The sequence below is a fragment of the Osmerus eperlanus genome, chromosome 2, assembly GCF_963692335.1.
Source record: "Osmerus eperlanus chromosome 2, fOsmEpe2.1, whole genome shotgun sequence".
Classification (NCBI taxonomy): domain Eukaryota; kingdom Metazoa; phylum Chordata; class Actinopteri; order Osmeriformes; family Osmeridae; genus Osmerus; species Osmerus eperlanus.
This window is the reverse complement of record NC_085019.1, coordinates 9,192,642-9,216,013: the sequence shown is the minus strand read 5'-3', so window position 1 is coordinate 9,216,013 and position 23,372 is coordinate 9,192,642. Positions and strand designations below refer to the sequence as shown.

Here is a 23,372-nt window from a genome sequence, read left to right as displayed (position 1 = left end):
CCTCCTTCCATCTCCCTCGTTTTCGCTCCAACTCAGCCTGAGCCAGGTTAGACCTGCTTATTATGGGGTTGCCATGCAAACAGAGCTGTGGAAACACTGTGGTAACCAAGGAGAGGAGTCCAGAGTACAGATGGCATTTGTGTAAGGTGTGATCGGAACAGAGAGAGAGAGCGAGAGAGAGAGAGAAAGAGAGGGGGGAGGAGACAGACAGAGAGAGAGAGAGAGAGAGAGAGAGAGAGAGAGAGAGAGGGGGGGGGGGGGAGACATACAAAGAATCCATTAACCTTCTGACTGTGGTGTGTGTATCTGTAGCAGATTGTTTCAGGCGGGTGTCCAGCTGACATCTTCAACCACCTTACACACGTGTGTTCAGTCACCCCGCTTCCCCTTCCTCTGACAGACACACCCTGTCAAAGAACACTCCCTCACTTATGTTTTTAGGATGTTGTCACACAATCAGAGCTAACAACGACAATGTCCCCCTCATGTCCCTGTCTCCCTGTCCCCTGCCTCACAGGTTTTCTGTCTCTTTCTTCCTGTCGTTCTGTTTCCTGCCTCCCTGTCTCCCTGCATCCCTGTCTCCCTGTCTCCCTGCCTTCCAGTCCCCTGACTCCCTGTCTCCCTGCCTCCCTGCCTCCCTGTCTCCCTGCTTTCCAGTCCCCTGCCTCCCTGCCTCCCTGTCTCCCTGCCTCCCTGTCTCCCAGTCCACTGTCTTCCCGTCTTCCCGTACCCCGTCTCCCTGTCTTCCTGTCTACGTTGCCTACAGTCAAGCATGGGGCAGCACTTCCCAGCTCAGCGTCTCAGATTCCTGAGATGGAGACAGGTCCCATGGAGTGGGCTCCAGCAATACCGTCAGCTGGCAGGGAAACCCACATACTCTGTCCTCGGGAGAGGGGGTGAGGCTGGCGCCAACGCCTGGAACAGGCGTGGCGTAGGGGGGCAATTGTAACCTGTCGATGCTTGTCGATGCCACACCACCCTGGAATCTGTTTATAGAAACTTGCCTTCACTCCTCTCTTTCTCGCTCCCTGACTCCTCTCATCTTCCAGTTCACCACAAGGCAGGTGAACAGAGTGCCAAGGCCAAGGTTACTTTCAGCATTGGCCAGCTGTCTATAAAATTATAACAGACAACTGGAGCCAGTTGTCTGTGGCTTTCATAGTACAGTAAAAACAATACATCATTAAATACATATTATTTCCAGTCCCTGGAGTAAATCTCCAGTCCTTAACCCCATCTTTAAGCCTCACCCAGAAAGCAAAGTAATCCTTTACAGACTCTAATGTGCATAATGTGAAGTGTAGTTTGGAATAGCATTAGGACAACCTTCCCCAGTAAGGATCAGGAGAAGGTTTGAGGGTCTTTTGAGTATATCCTGTGCCTGGAAGCAAGCCAAATACTTTGATCTCAACTGTGTAACCCAGCCCTGAGAGTAAACGGTGAGGGAGGTGATGTCTGTGGTGACCGTGTGTGACCCGATGGAAGGATGCCAGGACAGAAACACTTCCTGCCAGGCACGACCCATAATGCTCTGCACAGGGCACATGAACACTGTCAGTCACATGTGACAATCCAAACAATCTTTCGTTTGTCTTCCTACCAATGTAATATATATAATAACTGATGCTGTTCAGACTTTGGTTTCGATTAAAATGTGAGAAAATAACTAATAAAAGTCATCCCTCAATGCCCAACTACTCTGTCAGGATGTTCTGCAGAGGTTATGACTTGCAAACACATTTGGCACATACTGCTTTAGAGGACAACATGTTCAAACATGTGGTGTGTGTGTGTGTGTGCTTGTTTGTGTGTGTGGGTGTGTGTGTGTGTGTGTGTGTGGTGCAGAAACATAGCAGAATGTGGAACACAGGTGCTGGAGGTGTGTGTGTGGGTGAGGGTGTGACACAGAGAAGATAGTCTAGTGAGGGATTCTCCAAATCTCTCCCTCCGTATCAGGTTCCATATCCTGTTACTATGAGATGGTCACACACACTCGCTCCTGGCCATGATGTCGATGGTGACACACAGGCTTCTCACTTTTTACAACCAATACTGACATCTAGTGGGGATTCTGTGTTGTTGTCGGGGAGTAGGTGGGGGGGTCTGACCCCCCTAATTAAGACTTGGACCCCCCCAAAAGAGGTAAAAACAACAGGTTGGGGGGGTCAATACACACCCTGGAGAAGAAGTTGACCCCCCCGATTGTCATTGTATAATTCGCACTCTGCATGCACACCCGTGTGTAAACATGTGTGTGTCTTATGGAGTAATTCTGCTGTTGTAAGCATTTGGCACTGCATCATTAAGAGTAAGTAGAGGTTGGTTGACAGGTTTATGGTAAAGATACTGGGACACACACACACACACACACACTGAGAACACCACTATGGTGGACGAGAAGGGAAGATTGGGCTCTGGTTATTTCTAACTGGTGTGGTAACTGACTGTACCTGGAACCTGAAGGCTTTAGCTGCCACTCAGATATCCAGGCTTTGAATCGGCCAGTTAGCACAGTTCTACACCACACCATACCACTACTGCGATATACACACACTAAGCAGACACTCACCGCGTGACACTATTATACACACATAATACACATGAGCAGCATAACCACAGAGGTTGCAGCTGCCAACTCTGTTTTACTAGATGGTTTGAGAAAAAATCAGCTGGTTGTAAATCATCTCGTTGAGCACCCGTATCCTCTCACATCTCTTTAAAGTCGTTTTTCACTCCTTCGCTCCGTCCTTCTGCCCTCCAGCGACGTTGTCTGGATCCGTGGTGTACGTCTCCTCCCTGTTGAGACAACAGGCCCCTGTGGTGGACGAGAGAGAGTTATGAGGCTGTGAGAGAGGCGGATGCCAATCGTCACACACAATACACACAGAGACATGCACACATACGCGTCAAGCTACGTGTCTCTCTTTTTTCCCCTCTCTCTTTGTGCCTTTCTGTCTATTTCTCTCTCTCTCTTTTTCTCCATCTCTCTCTGCTCTGACACACACACACAACAAAGCCAAGCTACTAGGTGATGCATTGTATCATACAGGGGCCAGTCTCAGACCTGATGATTGGCCTGTCTCCTGTCTCCATTGGAGGAAGGTATTGGTGGCCCCAGGGCTGGCTGTGGATTGGCAGTCTGCGTAGCTGTCAATAACTGTACCACCAACAGAGTCTGGAATCCAAGAGGTTCGGAGAATGGAGCCTTGTCTAGCTAGACTGTCTTAGTGGACATTCATGTCACAATGGAAATAGTGAACATCTCTCCAGTAGTTTTACACATATGCTTATTGGACGTGTATCTGTAGTACACATCCAATCAAATCCATGTGTTCATGGAACATTAACTCAAACAATGTACATTTTTTTAAATAGTATTTTCTGTTCTAATTTCCTTTCCTTACCTCTTTCTTCTCTTCCTTACAACACTTGTTTTTCTGCCACCAGCCCTCTCTCTCTGTCCTTCTCTTTTCTCTCCATGGCATAAACCAAACTTACACACCCACAGGCTCATTCACATGGCCATTAAGTCATTAATCAATTATTTATTGATGTCTGGCCCCAAACATATCTGAAGATCTTCTAACGGGCCGTATTAGAGAGCCTGTGCTGACATGCCCATATTAGTCCAGGATAGGATGCAACTCAAGCCTGTATTTATTTCTCTATCTAGGTATCCCAGATGTCTCTGTGAATCTCTAGCAGCAGTGTTGGCTGTGTGGGAGGATTTGTGAGGAAGGATGTGTATCATTGTGTACCTGCTAGCATACTTTTGAATTGTATTAAGTATTTGTATTTTGTAAATTTGCCCAATTCATAGTTGTGTGAATACGGGACTATGCAAATGATTTACATCTGTGTGTGTGTGTGTGTGTGTTCCTGTGTGTGTGTGTGTGTGAGTGAGTGTGTGCCTGTGTGAGTGTGTGCGCATTAGAGTGTGTTCCTGTGTGTGTTTGTGTGTGTGTGTGTGTGTGTGTGTGTGTGTGTGTGTGTGTGTGTGTGTGTGTGTGTGTGTGTGTGAAAGTGAGTGGGTTAAAGAATCTTCACTGACTAAAATGAGAGTATTGACTGAAAGAAACCCCATTGGAAGGAAAGCTAGAGAGAGGATAAGGGAAAAAAGGGGGAGGGAGTGAGGGAGAGAGAGAGAGAGGAAGAGAGAGGGAGGGAGGGAGAGAGGGGGAGAGAGAGAGAGAGACAGAGAGAGAAAGAGAGAAGACCCAGAGAGTAACAGAAGTGGGTGGGGGTTGTCATTGCTAACTCATTTCTAGCTCTGCAGCTCTAGAAGTGGAGGAGGAGGAGGAGGAGGAAGGGAAGAAAAATAAGTTGGTGCTTTAAGAGAGTGGAGGGCTTGGTTCAGTGCTCCGTTGCACCACAGTGTGTGTGCGGTTTTTTTTTTCTTCCTGCATGGGTTCCTAATTTGGGATTTGTTTAAAGCGGGTTAGCGTCTGGGAGACTTTGCCTTGCTTGGGAAGGGAATCCTGCTCCCTGATATTCACTCACAAAATGTCTGATTCCACTGTCAATGCTCACTTGGAGGGAATTATATCAGACTTTGAAGGTTAGTCATCTTTTTCTCCTTTTCACTCAATCTTTGTCTTTTAGTAGAGTGCTTTTCTGCTCTTGCTCTTGCAAGACCCTCATTCAGCTGTTACACCAGGCACATTGAAACATTCTCCTTTAGTTGGCTAAACTTATGTCCTTCTCATTTTGGGTGTGTGAAAGAAAAGTCAGTGTGGTGTGTTTCTAGTATCTTTTATGCACCCTTTCTATATTAAATTGTAAAATGCTCGCCTCCCTCCTCTCTCTTCCTCTGTAGCTGTGTTAAGCTCCATGCGTTATCAGTGCTGTGTGTGTGTGTGTGTGTGGGTGTGTGTGTGGGTGTGTGTGTGTGTGTGTGTGTGAGAGAGTGTGTGTCCAACAGGTCATGTGGCCATATGGTATGTCTGAGCGTGTTCAGAGCACAGTGTGCTATTGATTTAGCAACTCCCTAAAGCACACTGCACCGGTCAGTAGGAGAATGAGAGGGATGAGAGAGAGAGAGAGAGAGAGAGAGAGAGAGAGAGAGAGAGAGAGAGAGAGAGAGAGAGAGAGAGCCCATGAGACAGCGACTGACCACGGCTGCAAGGGTAACACCTGGCAGTCCTCCCCCTCTGTTCCTCCCTCCCTTTTTAAGGAGCTTTCTTCCCCCTTTTCATCTCCCCTGCCCCTGGCATCGATTCCCCCTGTCATCTCTCTCCTCCTCCCTCTCTTCCTCTCTCAGCACCTCGTCCATCCCCTGTTCATTCTCCAGCTGTGTGGGTTAGTGACAGGCTAACGCCTCTGTCTGCCTCTCACAAACACACAGCCATTAGGGACGCATCCACACTTGTCCTGGGCTCCTCTCTGTCAACACCAGCCAGCCTCTGGTATGCACTCTGCTGTGCTCATCCTAACCAGCCGCCTGACAGCCATCACCAATAAAACCCAGGGAGAGACCCTATAACAGCACAGAAACAAAAGGCTAGACCTGGAAAGAGAAACATTAGGGGAGGATTTTTTTTTTGGCCATGTGGCGTGAAACTATTCTTTTGTATGTGGTCATAGAACTGGATGTAAGTCATGGCTAATGGGCTACTGTTTTGGTTGCCAAGACCGTGAGCTGCTCCTGTCTTGCTGAATGGGGTCTGTGTGGCAAGGCTCGGGTGATGTACGATTGGTTGCAAAGCAGAGAGTGTCTCACTGTCTGAGTCAGAGTGTGGAAACCCCTGTCAGAGTTCTTATCTGATGGTGTGTGTGAGTGAGTCTGTGTATGTGTGCGTGTGTGTGTGGATGGGACACAGAGGGCAAGCTTCTCTCACACAGTAGGGTGATGGCCTCAGGCATGACCTCATCCTGACACAGCCCCTGGTGCTCCGACCAGGTCGCAGGGGCCTTCCGCCCTGAGGTCACTCCAGTGTTTCACACTCTTAGCATTCCCCCTGTTCTTATCTTCTCTGAGGACGGTGTTGTGTTGTGTAATTAAAAGGACTCCTGCCATTTTCATTTCATTCAGTACTGCCGGTAGATAAAGATTTTAGGAGCAGAGAGCAAAGTCTTTCATTCACTTCCACAAAATATAACTATATGATGACAACATTGTGTAACTTCATTTTAGGACCCGAGTCCCAGTGGTTTGCATATATTAGTTCCCACCGGATAAAGACAGTCTCTCTCTCTTTCTATCTCCCTCCCTCCCTCTTTCTGTTACGTTGTGAGAGGCGTTTGGGCAGTCAGAGGAAATTCCACAGGAGGAGTAGATTTCTGTGGTGGGTTGAAAATGTCGGGAATGGTAGACAGTGGAGTGAATATCCACCCAGCCAGACCTCGGTGTGCAGGCCTGACAGGGGCTGGGCTGGTCCTGCATTCACATTTAACCCTCTCCTCCCTCACACAGCTCATACACTTTTTAGTGGCATTTTGTTGTCTTTAAAATAGAATTTTTATCAATGTCACTGATGCAGTTTGAAAGACAGGCTTTTTTGGTCAATTTAATCCATTGACAACTAACAAAACCAGTTAAATCCGTGTGACTCTAACTACTCTCTTTTGCTCTGGTAAAAACACATATCCTCTTAGCCAGCTGCGTCCTTACCCCAATTCCCACAATTACCGGCCTCCTGTACTGCCTGAGTGAGGTGTGCCCCAAAAACAATAAAACACAACCAGTACTATAAACAAAATTACAACTGATTATGGTGAAACGGCTTTGACACACTTCTTATACACTTAAGTAGGCTAATTGTAAACAGTGATTCAAGAAGAATGTTTTGGTATTGGTTTACAGATGTATGTTACACTTTTCATAGAGTTGCAATATTTAATCAGTAGTTATCCAATGGTAAGATACACAGGATCAAATGTTACTTCCTTACCGCAGTAAGGTTATGCTGCATATACTGCTACATAAAGCTGCTTGTTGCCAGCCAAACAGATGCTATGAATAACCATTGGGAACATTATCTCAGCTTACAGGCTAGTTTTACAATGACAACAAAATGATGGGACACACCTCATTTTTTAGGAAATGTAACAGCTCAAATGCAAAAGTTAGACAAGATGTCATGGTAAAAATGTAAGGCTTCAAATAGAAAACCATCATTAAGCCAACTACTATTTAGCTGTGGTTATGTTTTTTCCTGAATAGCCCTTCAATCATTGGTTCCCTATAGGCACCAACATGCCTTCAAACTATACAGTACCCTGAAAGGTATTCTTAGAATAAATACAAGTTCAAGTCTTTTATTGTCAGATGCACAGAACAACACAGGGTCAGACTGGGCACTGAAATTCTTAGGACAAGACAACGCAAAGCAACCTGGCATAACATAACATATAAGTACACAGAACATAGATCACATCTATGAGAAGCAAAAATATAGCAAATCTCCTACTATACAATAATATACAATATTCAATAGAGTATACTAAACCTCTAACCCTAACCTCTAGGAGTTAGGTGGCTGAGCGGTTAGGGAATCGGGCTAGTAATCAAAAGGTTGCCGGTTCGATATTTGGCCGTGCAAATTATGTTGTGTCCTTGGGCAAGGCACTTCACCCTACTTGCCTCGGGGGGAATGTCCCTGTACTTACTGTAAGTTGCTCTGGATAAGAGCGTCTGCTAAATGAAAAGAATATATATATATGTAAATACACATAATAACCTATACTAACCTTAGAAACCTATACTAACCTAAGACAAGTAAAGTACAATAGTGCAATATTGCTGATAGTGCAACCAGTGGCTGAAAGTGACAGTGTGTAAAGCGACTAGTGAGAAGTTCCACATCAATGTTCATTCAGAAGCCTGATGACCCTTGGAAAGAAACTGTTGTCCGGTCTGCATGTGCGAGGCCGAATGCTTCGGTATCGCCTGCCAGAAGGCAACAGGGTAAAAAAACTGAATGATGGGTGGTAACAGTCTCTTAGAATCCTGCCAGCTTTCCTGAGGCATCATGTGTGTATGCTCTCTATAGTGCATCTGTAAAAGTTAGTGAGGATGACTGAGTCCATGCCAAACTTCTTCAGGCTTCTCAAGAAGAAGAGGCATTTCAGGGCCAGAACAAGTCAAACAATGTTCTTCAGGTTATTCTGGTTAATCAAGAGTCAAATTGATGTATAGACTACAGTGTAACAAATAAACTGTACTATGTAAATGTCTTGATTGAGTAGATTCACATAAAAGTGGATTTGGAACTCGGACCTCTTGATAGTCAAATGCTCTACCACAGAGCTATAAATATCCCACATACACATACAATTCAACATCATATGACCAAGGAGCTAAAACCATCAGTCAATCTTATTGTACATGTATGTCCTATACGCAAGTTATTGGACATTAAAGCCAGACTTAGGCGTACAACTCAAAACTAGAAAATGCAATGCATGATTTCCAGACAAACACACTGGACTTTATTCTTAGAAGCTTTCAATCCACCACTGAAGGAAATATTCTGCACCTGAAGCGGATGAAGGCCCAACCAGCTGTCTCCATCCTTATCAGAGCTATCAGCCTGCTTCTCACCGGCTAACACAGGTTTCCTGCTGGCACCACAGTAAATAGGTACTGTAGCAACTTCAGCCATCCTTAGGAGTTATAGAGAGAAAGAGAGAGAGAGAATAGAGAGAGAGAGAGAGAGAGAGAGAGAGAGAACAGTCAGTCTTTGTGTGCTCTACTCTACTGCTCTTTGTTATTCTCCCTCTAGGACACGTGGAGTGAAACCCATACTCACCCTCAGATTCGCCAAGACCTATTATCACTAGGCCAACACGCTAAGGCTAAAAACCACAAGGCAATGAAAGACTTCCTTTTGGTTGGTCTGAGAGAGACAATTATTTGCAATAGTTGGAGTTCTTTTTTTTGTGTCTTTTTTTGACAACGGTGAAGGAAGACTTTCTGAAGGATTTGGTCCTGCTATTATTTAAGGACGGCTTGTTCTTGTCAGAGTATAGGGTCATTTAAAAGATTCTGAGTTTGCTGAGGTGAATTATGGGGTTGGAGCTTGAGCTTGACTGGGAGGAAAGAGAGGAGCAAGTTCTCACAGGCTTCCATCCGGCCACTTTGTTATGGGTCACAGGGTGACTTTCACACAAAGCTTTCTGCCACTCAAAAGAAGAACTTGCTAGGAGGTTGTAGTGCTTCTCTTAATGACTACAGCTTGGCTCTCTGCTGTCGGGATCCGCTCATTAAACTCAAACCGAGTACCGTTGTTTTGAAAACAATTTTGTCCACTGCTCTCCTCCCTTTCCCTCCTGGCTCACTCTCAGCTGAGATGTGCTCATGTGATGAGCGAGGCCTCAGAACCAACCATCCATTGCTCCCATGTGTTGCTAATATCCTGCATCATATATCATGCTTCGTTGCTAAATCGAGCAACAATATCACATGATTTTTTTTCTTCTGTAGTTCCTGCATGGGTTGTATCATTTGTGTTCAGCTCAACATGATCTTTACAACATTGATCAGTATGACATTGTTCCCGACTTTTTTTAATTGGGTGTGCTTTGCCTTCGGCAAGGGCACAACCTTTGTTCTCTCACATATATATTATTTATTGTTTATTTTCGCCCCCCTAAGGATCAGTCAATATTTGGACTACATAGACAACGCCTGTGTCAAAATGTTGCTTGTATTTTTATTTACGTTCCGTTGCACGGTTTAGGAAGTTACAACGTTTTTGTGGCAAAAAAGTGCCTTTAGTCGACGAAAGGTACTCAGTGCTAGCTACGTCACCACGTCAGCACACGTTAGCAACGACGCATGGATTGATGTGCTGTTGCACAGCGAGTATCGTATCGTGCCGTGGTGTACTACTACCAAAGAACTTATATTGACTCTTTGCTACTACTAGCAGCATCATACATGTACATTTAAGCAAATCAAGACTTGCATGTACAGTAAGTAATGTCACATTAAAGAATGTATGTAAAGTTTAAACTCAAGCTTGTGTGGTGCGTCGCTGGCTTCAGTGCCACAGCCTAAACTTTATGTCAAAACAAACATTCTCATTTCCGGCGCTTTCAAACAATCCCCTCACTCAGTGAAGTTTGGCTAGCCACCGCAACTAGCTTGCTCGTAGCAAACTTCTTTTGAATTAGCCATTTCTCCCTAAATAGATGTAAAGCTTATTTACGTTGTTGGGGGCATATTTTCAGTTTGCAGATGGTACTGTTTGAATCGCGATTCCATCTGGAATACTGCCGGTGGCAACGTTGTTACAGTAGCTTGTTTCAAAGGGGGTTCGCTTGTTTCAAAGGGGGTTCTTCAGTAGGCTAAATGCTTGAAAATATCACTAGATGGGAAAAAACTTAGGGGGACGGACCCACCGGCGCAAGCGAGCACACCCTACAATTTCCACAGAAATTGTACCCTCTCTAGTTGTATCTGATCTTCAGGTATTAGGAAATAAGTGTATGTAACAGACTGTTTGTCTGGGAGTTCCAGGTCAAAGCCTTAAAATAAGGAGGGGAAAGCAGGGACGGAGAGATATGAGAATAATGAAAGCAAACGATAGGAGAGTTGACATTTGTTTCACATTGGTTCTCATTATTTTAATCTAGCCTATGCTGGGAGCCTTGTGATCACAGCTCCCTTCTGATAGCTCTAGATACAGCAGCTTGGAAGAATCAAACACCCTGTCCTTGAGCACTGGAATACACAATAATACATTCACAGACACTTGTGGACACAAACAGAAGGGTAAATAAGATTTCTTGTACAAATAATTACAAAAACACAAGCTAACACACACACACACACACACCACACCATACACACACATCTGATCCAACAGTATGGCAACACAATAACACAGCAGTGATTTAGGGGGGCCCGTGGCTGATGTGTGCGTCAGAGTCTATGTGAGCCTGGCTCCAACCCGGGGACAGGAGACGTTCTGTGTTTACCTTACAGCACAGCTGTGTGCAAGGGGAGGGAGATACACACATAGTCCACATCTCTCACACTCGTACTCGTGCGTAACATTACACACACACACACATACACTGAGAGGTCCTCTGTTTCCAAGTCTGTCTGCAGTGGGGGCCTTTCTCACCCCAGAACAGGCCCTCACAGACACACATATCCCTCCATCTCTCCTTCCATTGTATGGACCACCACAAGGTGATCATCATATCACAAACTATCTGTTAGGATCCGAGACATTAGAATACTTGAGACTGCGTAAGTTCTAGATCTATGATGAACCACCAGGAGAAATTAGCTGGACAGTCAGTCTGTTGCAGTTGTAGATAGCATGTTTGTTTGTGGAAGCCAGTGTGGCCTCTTTAACCCTATCCAGAGGCCTGGCTCTCCTAATCCCTGTCTTTCGTAGTGTTGGTGATAGGCCATATGGACAGTCTCTGTGGTAAAATAATCTTCAAAGCTGTCAGCATTGGTATCACATATCTCTATGGTGGTGTTATAGTGATGATACACCTGGATTGTCAATTCCTCTGGATGTAGTTTGTGTCCCAACATTATGTCACAAGAGGATTATTCCATCTGACAGTGTCTGACGTGATTTATCAAGATATTTATGCATGGATATCTTCACTTAACAATTGCAGGAGTGAATCTCAGACACATACCTAGAGAAGATTGCGACTAATTCCAACTGGTGGCAGGGTTTCAACCTCTGCAAACGGGGGACTCAGACACATATCTCTTCCACCCACTCATCACTAGTGCTGACAGTTGGTCCAAATCCCTCTTCCTGTCTGTGGGAGAAAAGCTAATGTCTGTATGGACCAGTTGGCCATCACCTGTCCTACCTCGCTGACACACCCCCTGCTGCCTGGATACAGACCCCTATTGTCCATAAACGAGGGGCTGAAATGCTCAAGGTTCCAAATGCTGACAGATCAGGAATACCAGCCTGTCATTACCCATCATCAAGCATCCTATGACTCAGGGCTCCAGACTAACCTTTTTTACTAGGAGCACCGTAGCCCTTGACTGAAAATGTTAGGAGCGCAAGCAGAAAATTTAGGGGCACACCTTTAAAATCGACCTGCAATGCAATTATTAACGTAACTAGAGAGGGTACAATTTCTGGGGGAAATTGTGGGGTGTGCTTACGTCGGTTGCAGATGGGTCACTTTTACAACTGATATACAGCGACGCACCACACAAGCTTGAGTTTAAATACATTATCTAATGTGACATTACATACTGTATGCAAGTCTTAGCTATGCCTTAAATGTATGATGCACTTATCAATCAGTCCTCCTAGAGGGGGCGATTTTAGACCCTTTTTAGGGGTGCTCAAGCACCCCTAAATTTCCTCTCAGCACCCCTAAAAATAATAATAATAAAAAAATAACAATTATTATTGTTTATTATCATTTGATGCTGGTAGTCCTTAGTTTTTTCATTCATGCAATATTTTGCATAATAATACATAAATGAATTAATTGTTATCCAGTGAAGTTAGGGATTTATTAGCAAGGGGGGTTAGCACTTTTGCAAGGCACTGTATTCATGTCACATTCTCATTGGGGGCTGAGCACCCCTGAAGGTCTGATCCTAGAATCGCCCCTACACCACACTTGCTGAGCAACAGCGCAAACACATGCAGGGATACAGTAGCTAACAACGCTAGTGCTAAATAAGTATTTAGCTGCTCGGCTCCATGACGCCGGGTAAGAAGGGCTCGTGACACATCTCACCAAAAGAACGAAGGGGAACCCACTTGTCTGGCAGATAAAGACATGTTCGTAGGAAATAGCCTAAACATTCCAAGACTTTTAGCTACGGTACTAATGCTGAGGGCTCGCTGATATCGCTGTCTTACTAGAACGTGGTATCTATGCGTCGTTGCTAACGTGTGCTGACGTTGTGCACACCCAATAAATTCCAAATGTGTTGGTCGCACATGCGCACTGTCTCAATGCTCGCACTGTCTCAAACTGGTCGCAAAATGCAACCATTTGGTTTCAGTCTGGAGCCCTGCCATGACTGTAGAGTCTGGAGCCAGCTAGGCACATTCTCATATTGTGAGTCATTCTTTTCCCCAACTCAAATTATCGTCGAGTTCTACGGCACCTCATAAATGGGAGTAACTCTTAGTTCTAACACTCCTGGTAAGCAAACCCCAGCTGCCACCAGAGATGTGATATTTCAGAAATGACCTGCTGAAAGGGAGTGAGTGTGCAAAAACAGTGGGTTCCAGAAGGGGGCCTTCTTCCACGCTAGTGGCTCGCTTCGTGCACCATGTCCCAGGTCTGACAGAGCAGAGCCAAGCCAGGTGACAACCCCGCCACCCCACCCCCCCACATCTTACAGGCCACTGTGTCTGGAGTACACTAGACAATCCTGAACAATAACATCTGGAAACAATGAGCCCAAGGCTGTACTGGTGGCTTGGTGTGTTTGCTGATGGTGAATGACCTGTGGACTCCATGGCACCTGGTGAAAGCTCTGGCATCTGGAATCCAGAGACTGAAGAGTGTGTGTACTGAATTAGAAGTTGATCTGAAAGATTCCGGGAAAACTGCTGCAGGAAAGTTTAGGTGTAGGTATTTTTCATAAATCACACAGACATTGATATTTAGTATGGTGGGATGGTATGGTGGGATCTAATCAGGTAATTAAACTTGGGTAGCTATAGACTTCCAAACTACCATTTGGGGGATGCAGAATTGCCATTATCTATATCTGTTTATCCCAAAACCTTTCTGTATTTGGATAGAAAGTGCAAATGAGTGGGGCTTAAATAAGAATTAGGTTTACTTTTTGTATAGACAAATAAGGGTATTAACAGGTAAAAACGAAGGGGATAAAAGTAAATGTAAGACTGAAATTATTCAATATTGCTTTTTCAAATGTTTTATGGTTTGTTATTAAAATAGTACCATGTAAGCAATGCAAGGACCTGGTAAACTTACCAGTTCACCAACAGCTCAGCTGCGTAAAGGTAGAGGAGTTTTTTTTTTTTTTTTTTTTTTTTTACACAAGACTGGAGACTTAGTTTCTATCAGCCAAGCTAAATATAACTAGTGACATTTTGTCAAAATGTGCTTATCAAATTATAGACAATATAGACAATTTTGAATAAATAATTATTGCATCCAGACAGACATGAATACATAGCGCTGAATACATGAATACAGGATGCATGTGCAAGTCACAAACCTACTGTGACAAACTATGACAGACAAGCTTTTGTGTAATCCCAAAAAGATTTTGGGCTTCAGATACATCCTTACTATCTACAAAGTATAGCTAACTGTTACATAATTTTTCCAGCTTTAATCCTTAAAGTCAGAATTTACTCAGCTGCCTGTAGAGGCAAGCTAGCTTTTAAAACACACCAGTTTCCCATACGCTGAGAGGACTGGCTTATTAGCATCAGCTGAAACTGATTAGTAATCAAGGCAAACGTACCAGTTCCAGTTGACTCCTAGTTGAGCACCTACCGATGTTAGAAGATAACATTATTTAACTAATTTTTGACCATTAATAACATTTCTATAGTTCAAGTACTACAATGCGTGTTTTCTCATAGATAACCTCCTTCATTGTCAACTTAGTCAGTTTATTGGTCATCCTCTTGTTCAGTTTGGCATTGTGCATCAACTACAATTGTGGGAAACACTATATTTGGAAGAGGATTTATTTTCTGAAACAATGACATCATTGTCAAGATATGTCAAACGTGTCAAATCAGGTAATCTGTGTTTTGTGAAAGTTTAAATAGATTCTTAAACCAGGCTTTAGATTTTAATTTTTCTTTTGACTTGAATATAAACACACAATTACCTTTAGTTTCAAGCATCTTATTGTTATACTCTGTTAATGGACCTTGTGAAAGGTTCACTGGAAGGTGGTGGCATTCCTGTAGGGAATATTGTAAATGTCATTAACTACACCTATGCCGTTTTTTTTCTTCGTTATTTTTTTCAGCATTGAAGCGGTCCTTTGAGGTGGAGGAGGCAGACTCGTCCACACATCCCTCACCCTTGACCCGTAGGACCACCAACCCCCTCCGCTCGTCCTCCTCCGCTCAGCGGAACTTCCACGACGCCGGCTCCCGCAACTCCGACTACTCCTCTAGGACCTCATCGTCCGAGTCCTCCAACCCCCGCTCCCCCAAGGCCAGCCTGAGGCGCATGGAGATGTCTGGGGGCCGGGCCCCTGACACCACCTCGGCTCGCCGGACCGAGATGTCCATCGAGGTGTCCTCCAAGCAAGTGGACAGCTCCCCCAGCCCTGGCATAGCTCGCTTCGGCCTGAAGAGGCCTGAAGTCCAGAGCCTTGGCAGCCGGGCTTCTCCGGACAGCTTCACCTCCAGCTCCGCACAACGACGGGCGGAGATTAGCCTCTCCCGCCCCCTTGAGCCACCCGCCCCCCCGAGAAGGTTGGATTCTCAGCCCACCGCCACCTCCAGGATCCCTGAGCCCTCCCTGAGAAGGGCTGAATCCACCTCCCCCAGCCTGAGTCCTGTGGACGTGCCCTCTAGAAAGTCAGAGGTTCCTGTGTTTAGACAGCCTGAGACGGCAGCCCCAGCCAGAGTGGCAGAGAACAACAGCAATCCCCCCCCGGTGCCCAGTGCCCCCCTGCCCAGCCTGGTAGAACCTATAGGAGAGAGGACGCTGCCTGCCGTCACAGAGACCCCCATCACCAGACCCACAGAGAGTAAGTCCAGATTCTTGGTCATCCTTCAGTCTTTTAAAAGCAAAATACAATGCTTTCAAAAACTGTAACTTACCATATAAACGACATAAACGTTAAGTTCCTAGCATACTGTCATAGCTAACTTGAATAGAAAGCTATTGTTAGCATTTTTTTATTTTATATAATTCTTTTTTGGGGGGGGGGGAGGTTGAATGTAAGACCAAACCGTTGCGTCCGCAATCTTATTGAACCATATGCTGTCTGTAACTTGCAGTTTGACTTCATACAGAAGAGGGTTGTCTGAGTATCATCAGGCATTAGGAAGTGTGCTACATATTTAGTTCAAATTCAAATAACTGAGACAGTGCTGTAGATTGTTAACCATTTTAACTGGGCTGCCTTATCCTCAGGCAATAAGACTGTTTGGGCCTGTACCTGTTACACAGGAAGATTAGTCCCATAGAAGATGGTTCTCCTCAACCTGTCTGAATGTCTGTGAATATAGGTCACAGTGATGAGAATCCCAGCCATGTCCCCGTGGTGAAGAATGGGCTCAGTCAAGATTTGTCCAACCATGACATCACTCTTATGAGGCACTGGGTTGAAACGGAGGCTGGAAAATCATGGACAAATATTGTAGTTTCTAGCTTTTACCTTTTTCTGCAAAAAAAAGACGGATGTCAATGGTGTTTGGGGCAAATCTTTTTTGTATTTGTTTTGTTCTTGAGGGAGTGAAGCAGGGATCTTTTTCTATCCATTTTGTGTGGGGGTGAGGAGATGACTGGAGAATGATGTCATAAAAGAAAAGATGAAGTAAAAGCATGTTTGGGAGCCCTTTCTCCTCTTCACCTGACTTAGCATGAGGCCGCTCTGGATCTTGACCACAAGTGACTAATGCTTGAAATTTGCTAGAGCTTCCTTGGAGCTTGTAGATTAACTGAGGAGCTGGAGGGAAATCAGGTCTCATAACTTTGGGGTTTCTAAGGAGTGCATAAATAGACTTATAACTGTGACGGAAACCACAATGCACCGACAAGTATGTGACTTGTGAGTCATGATGATGAAAGAATATTCAACTTTCAGCCAGTTGATGTTTTTAAAGGTTTATTATGTATATAGAATGTTTTTTCCCGTAAACCACAAAAAGAGCCTCTTAAGATGTTACCCATGGGTACATTTCCACATGGGTCAGAGATTTAGGTTTGTGGTTGTAAGTCTTAGAGTACAGATTATGTAATGTTGATGTAGAGATTCCCCTTCTACCATAACACTTAAAAGGCCCAGATGGCCGCAGAGGTACTCCTGAGAAGGTTTGATTTCCCTCTTTCTCTGTTGTAGTCTGGTTCCTGACAGTTGGTTTACTGAAGGGGCTATCATGTCAGGCATCTCTTCTGAAGCAGTTATATTGCAGCCTCTGGGTAGTGTGGTCCTAGTCAGCCATTGGCAGCTGGTAAGTGTGACATTCCAAATCTGGAGTCCATAAATGTGTTGCATATAAATAGCAACTCTTCAGTTTTCTGCTTGTTGAGCTCTTTTCATATTGTATTCTTATCACTTGATTTGACAGACATGTTGACTTTCTTATTGGGCGGTTCATCATTGCTCTTTCCCCTGACGTTATTGTAAATTGCTGACAGGGAACTGACGGGGCAAATATCACAAAGCAGCTACAGGGTTCTTCCTCTTTGTTTATACCATGATCTTAGTGTTCATAGAGGCTGCTTGCTTTGATTGGCAGCAAGGTAAATTGTCACAGGAGTAGAAACATCTGGAGAAATTTGTAGCTGGGTGATTTGAGGACTTTCGGTGTTTGAGTGATCTATCCAAGAGCCCCCTCTTCTGACCTGACAACTACTCGCCCCTGTCTTCTGATTGAGGTAGGAACCCTCCAAAGGATTGACAGGAATGAACATGAAAGAACAAGACAGTTCCAAAATCTGAACACAGGGGCAGAATGAGCCGGGTGGAGATGTCAGTAGAGAAAGACAGTGGGAGAAAGTGGAAGAGAGGATTAGGGAAGAGAAGGCCTCTTCTGTCACATTTGTATTTGATTATAACCCCTCAGCCCCCCTCAGTCCCTTGTGTGGAGGTGGAGACGTCAACTAACTCAAACCAGCCCATCTGAGAGACCGGAGAGAGAGGAATAGAGAAGGGGAGAGACAGACACAGATTTAGATGAGAGAGCGGATCAAGTACTAAAAGGAATAAGTGTGCACATGTGGGTCAAATGGATGCCTGGTTTCCTGTAAGTGAGAGCTGGGCTGGAAAAAAGTACTGGAGAAACAGGAAAGCAACAACTCTGACCTTTTTAAGAGGGTGGGAGGGGGTGGTGTGCTGTTACACTTCAGACTTCTGTGCATTGCCAATGTTATTCAATTTTTCTAGACTCGAGTCTTGTGTCTAGAAGGTTTTGCAGTTTTTAGAGACCCGATCTTGTCCTGGACACAGTCACCATCTCAAGCTTTAGCTAGATACTGTTTATAAGTTTATAATACTGGAATCTTCTGAACCTTGCCCTAGAGGGAACAAGTTTGCAAACAGTAAATTAGGTTATGGAATTAAGTGTTAGTATGTTTCCAAATCTCTCAGCTCTGGTACCCTCGGTGTTCTTCGCAGTTCTGTGTACTGTCGGACTGTAGCCGCCATCTCAAGTGTATGGCTGAGTTACTTGCCAACAGAGACTGTGTGTCAGGCCTCTTTATCACTTTGTTAAAGTATGACGTTCCTGTGGCCTTAAGCCACCATGACAGTACTGTATATCACAGCTGTTTACACCACTGGGACGTGAGCGGAGGTCCAGTCCTGAAAGGGAGGTTCTGAAAGTAAATCTTTCAAGGTGACTATTGACAACAATTTGGTGCAAAAATGGGGTCTTTGTGTGACGGTGCTTCAACAGGATGTGATCTCATGTTTACATTACACACACACAAACACACACACTGTCTCTCTCTCGTGCTTTCTCTTTGTATCTACCCCTCCCTCTTTGCTGATTTCCTGTCCTAGGCCCCGACCTTACTCTGGTTACTCTTGGCTGTCAGCAGTGAACCACACTAGGGTCCACGTAGGGACCACACACGCCTGGAACAAACAGGCTCTCTGGTGCTTTAAATTACCCTAGCCTGACAGATTGTAGGACACACGGGAAGAGACAGAAACATGCGTTTGTGTGTGTAACAATAGATATAAATGACACCATTGGTGTCGGCCCGTCTTTTTGTGTGTACTTGATGGACGATATACGGAATATTACAACTCAAAACATTACCAAAGTCATTTCCTCTGTCAACCCAACTCCCTCTTTATAAACTGTGACCCCTACTCTGACCCTAGGAAGTAATTAAACTGTTTCCTCATTTTGCAATGAGGCCAGAGCCTCTCAAAACCATGGGAATGACCTCACGTGTCCTTTCACACTGCGATATCAAAGCAATGAATTGCAACTGATGAATGCAATACATGACAATGGACTGCAATGCAATAAACAATGTTGAGGGGGCAAGTAGACAGCAGTGAAGTAGAGCAAAGCCAGCAACGTTATGCCGAACTGTCCTGGTGACAAAGTCAATGAGCCCAAGACTGAATAAGTCTCTTTGTAGTCTGTATTCACACAGCAGAGAGCGTATTGGAGAAATGGAAAATTGTTAGTCACACTTCAAGGATGTTTTCTCTCCCTGTGTTGACATGAGTGAAGTGCAGTGGACAACAGGGGTCTGGATTGGAGATGCTGGTGGACTAGTGGTACATTCCTGTGGGCAGAGACGAGGAGAGGAGAGGAAGAAAGGCAATACTAAAGCACTTCTGGTTTTACTGGTTGTGACCCATTTTCTCCCTGGTCATATAAAGATTCTTTTCTAAGATCAAAGATCAGTAAATGTCGATCAGGAACGCCGCTAGCCAGAGAAAAATAAACCCATAGTCACTGCAAAAAACTATCCTCAGATTCAAGTTAGCCGTAAGGCTACAGCATGTCCGGAATAATGGTTGCTTGTTGTTCACATTCTCTTCAGGCTAGCACTGTGAGTATTCCCTTTGATAAAGATTAGCTCCAAGCTAGAGGCATGCCTTCTGATTAGAGCTAATGATAGTTCTGGATGACTGTCCTCTCAAAGGAAATGGTCCAGGCATTTGCTGGGTGTGTGTTCTCCCAGGCTCTGCCTCTTTGGACAGTATTCACCCCCCTCACCCACACATAAAGAGAGCTATTGATAAGCACCACTCAAGGGACGGCTGGAGATGTGGACTTGTGCATGTCACAAGGGATGTAAATGTTTCCAGCCATAAACCATTAAGAGAGGGGGAGGGAGGGATGGATGGATGGAGGGAGTGGGGGGAGGAGGAGAGAGGAAGAGGTAGAGTATGTGTGAGACCAAGCCAACAATTTTCTTAGATTGAAGTTGTCAGGTTGTGGGTGGGTGTAGGAGAGAAAATACTTACCCAGAACTGAGCAGCCAGTTGCAGCTCTTGTGATAACCAGTAGGAGATGCTGTTACACAGGTGTAATTCTCTTTGCACCAGGTATAGTGGGGGGGGGGGGGGGGGGGGGGGCATTTTATTTGTTTTTTTGAAACATTTTAGTTTAGTGGTGTCTGTCATAACGTTGGATACCATGGTTCTCTAAGGTTTGTGCAGTCCCATTGAAAACCTTACCTTGAACCTCCTAGGGCAGGGGTGTTCAATCTTAGTCCTTGGACCCCGAGGACCAGGCTTGAACACCCCTATTCTAGGGTGTCGAGTCCCTAAAGCTTTGTAAAGCCAGCTGTCAGTTGCTATGTACAGACTTGGATTCATTTGTTGTAGCTGGGATCAGTGATGGTGAGTCAGGGCTGTCAGACTGTTGACCGAGTCCCTTGTCTGTTTTATTGAAGTGTGTAAAGGAAGCACTTCCTGCTTTCCCAGAGCCCTGCACTTATGTGACACCCCCATATATACATTTCACACAGTCACAGAGAGAGAGAGAGGCCCAAATAGTGTTCTTGTGTTTTAATTTTGTTCTACTTGGTTTCCCGTCAGGGACTAATATTCTCCCTGGATGTTTCATAATATCGCAATAATCATGGCGTGTATAAAACGCACGAGCAGCCTTATATTTTTTGTGCCTAACTGCCCACTTCTTTCTCATAGGCAGCAGAGGGCATTATGTGCCCCCTCAACATCTGTCACTTACTGGACAGAACTACAGTACATCTAGACATTTACTGTGATGGGTGGAATTTCCCCATTCGCGAATATGTTGCAGACAGGACTTGGTGGACCTGATTTGCCCACAGAAATGTGCATGAGTGAGCGTTTACGAATCCTTATTTTGGGTTTCCCCTCTCCCCTTGCTGGTACAGTACTGCAGGGGAACAATAGTGGCCCTGTTTGGTCAAGGTCTTCTAGTTTCTTCTTTCTCTCTCTCCGTTCTTCTGAGGCGTTGCAGCCCACTGAACACTGAGTATGGAAACCTGGGGAGCACAAGATGGCTATTCACTTTAGGGAAATCAGAATCAGAATGGGTTTTATTCTCCATGAAAGTTTGCACAGACAAGGAATTTGCTTTGGCAGGAAGGTGCAAACATTAAACATATAGGAATCAAAAATTTTAATATGAGGACTTACTATACTAAGGGTACATAACTAGCAATGGAATTACATTAAAATAAACTATACAATAAAATACGCTTTCTCTTTCACTCACACACTCACACATATACACACACGCACACACTATCTCTCTCTCACACACACACAAGTGTATCCAATCCTAGGGAAGCCCTACTACTCAGTTCCATTGTCTTATCTCTAACCACTAGTTCTAACCCTAACCCCCTGAAAATGTGGGGCCCAGCAAAAGGGCCCCGCGAGGTCAAGTTATTCATGTTTCATTATACTTGTGAGGATGAGTAGTTAAACAAGACCACACTCTCTCACACATACAGACACAACTTTCACACCCTCTCTCTCTCACACACACACACACACACACATTACAACTCCTCCCACTGCTGTATATGTGAACTCTACTCTATATGCAGAGGAAAGGCACCAGAGTAGGAAAATTGGCATTCAGAAGACATTGCATCAGTTCATCCCATGCATAAGTACTCACAGCCATCCACAAACCTTGTTTGTCCTGTACATTCTACATTGTGTATTGTACAATGTGAAAGGTCCTCCTCCGCTGCAGAACGCTGGTCAGCCAAGCAAAACCTCCATTTACCCTGCCAAGAGCAGACGCCATCTTGGCTCCCCATCTGTCCCTGTAACATCAGCCACAAAACCCCTGCTATTGGGTTTCTGGCACTGGGTCTCCCCCAGCACTCCAAAGGTCTTTTATCTGGAAAGTCATGTTCTCTACAGGGCAGCCACTCAATACTAAATGCACAAGCCAAGATGTTTTTGATCAAACAAATTGAACTTGGCTTAATGTGTGTGCAGGGTCATTTTGGAGTCAGCTTTTTTTCCCTGCAGCAGTTTTTGCCAAGTGTTTTGCTCAATAGAGGAACTTGGTACGTGGTACACGAACACACACAATGTATTTAGTCGTGCTGGTTTGGTGATACATTTCCGTGGGATGGTCAAGGGTATTGACCTTGAGCTGTATTCTTTTGGGGTCGAAGGGATGAACGGAAGGGCAGTGAGGAATTTCTTTCCCAAAGAAGTTTGTGCACATTATCTGTGTGTTATCTGTGTTGAGGATGTCACAGTGAAGGGTCACACAGGACTACAGGGGGGAGCAGGAGGAGAGGGAAGAAGAGAGGGAGGCCTCTGAGAATAGAGTGATAAGGGGGGGGCGGGAATGAGAAATGGCAAAACAGAGATTTCAGCTCTATGAGCAGATTGAGCCAGTGAGAGACTTGAGGCTAGTCCTTCGGCTTGTTCCAGGCTCTCTGCAGGAGGAGAACACAACACAACACAACACAGCTTCAACACTTTCTGTGCGTAGAAGGCCTCTGAGCTCTCTGTTGGCGTGTGCCATGGAACACATGTTTTAAACATTGGCGCCAAGGGGGGAGGGGGAGGGGGTTGGATGCCATGTAGGCCTTATTTACCTGAAGCTATCCACCTGGAGAGGGAGTAAGGGGGAAATAAACGTCGGTGTTTCACTTGCATTCCATCCCTCGTTAGCCCACACTGTTGTTGCTGGGTCTGGGCCCAAGGGACAAACATGAGGAGTGGGGAGAAAGTTGGTTTTGTTGTGCAGCAGCCTGCTCTGTTACCCAGAGAATCGAGTTGTACTGTGTTGTTTGAGCACCCAGAGGTATCTAATTACTCTGGAATCTGCACATGCTCAGTGCAACACATCAGTATCCTACTCAAATCTGCCATGCTGTTTAGCAACCCAGCTGGAAAAGTTTTGTCCTGAAGATTTTAAAGTTGCGGAAACTACATAGACACGATAAAAAAAAAAGCATCCTCAAAGTCATGCTACTTCCTCCAGCCAAATTCCAAAACCACAAGAACTGACTGTTTATCTACTTTGTGGTTCATGTCTTTACGTTTGAACTATTTTACTGTTAATAGATAAGCACTGACAGAGAGAGAGAGAAAGAGAGGAGAGGGGTGGAGATGAAGAGGTGTGTGTGTGTGTGTGCGTGCTAGAGGTCTCAGGGTTTTAGGGTGGCGTGGGGTACAACTTGGAAGAGTAATAATAATACAAGTGCCACTAGTAAAAGTGGCAAAAGATTTAGTGAAATGTGCCCGTTCCTTTTTATCTAAGAATGCAGATGTGGTATTACAGGTTGGCGTGTGTGTGTGT

The 23,372-nt window shown here is 44.9% G+C and overlaps 1 protein-coding gene and 1 long non-coding RNA gene across 6 annotated transcripts in view; one reads left to right on the top strand and one right to left on the bottom strand.

Annotated features, from left to right (window-relative positions):
- Positions 1-23,372, top strand: part of LOC134012159 (septin-9-like) — a 59,993-nt gene that overhangs the window by 17,109 nt on the left and 19,512 nt on the right. For 2 of the 4 annotated variants that reach the window (XM_062451874.1, XM_062451901.1), the window contains one exon: positions 14,924-15,655. In XM_062451874.1, the coding sequence (XP_062307858.1) occupies positions 14,924-15,655 (732 nt within the window). Of the gene's footprint in view, positions 1-4,399; positions 4,559-14,392; positions 14,688-14,923; positions 15,656-23,372 lie in introns of those variants that run through there. The other 2 variants (XM_062451883.1, XM_062451893.1) reach the window with 2 other exon arrangements.
- On the bottom strand, positions 10,783-14,281 carry LOC134037749 (uncharacterized). 2 transcript variants are annotated; one of them, XR_009932571.1, is made up of 4 exons: positions 13,906-14,281; positions 13,409-13,514; positions 11,608-11,736; positions 10,783-11,379 (listed from the first exon to the last, which is right to left on the bottom strand). It is a non-coding gene; the product is annotated as an uncharacterized LOC134037749 (long non-coding RNA). The 2 variants fall into 2 exon arrangements; XR_009932570.1 differs by having other exon boundaries at positions 10,783-11,736.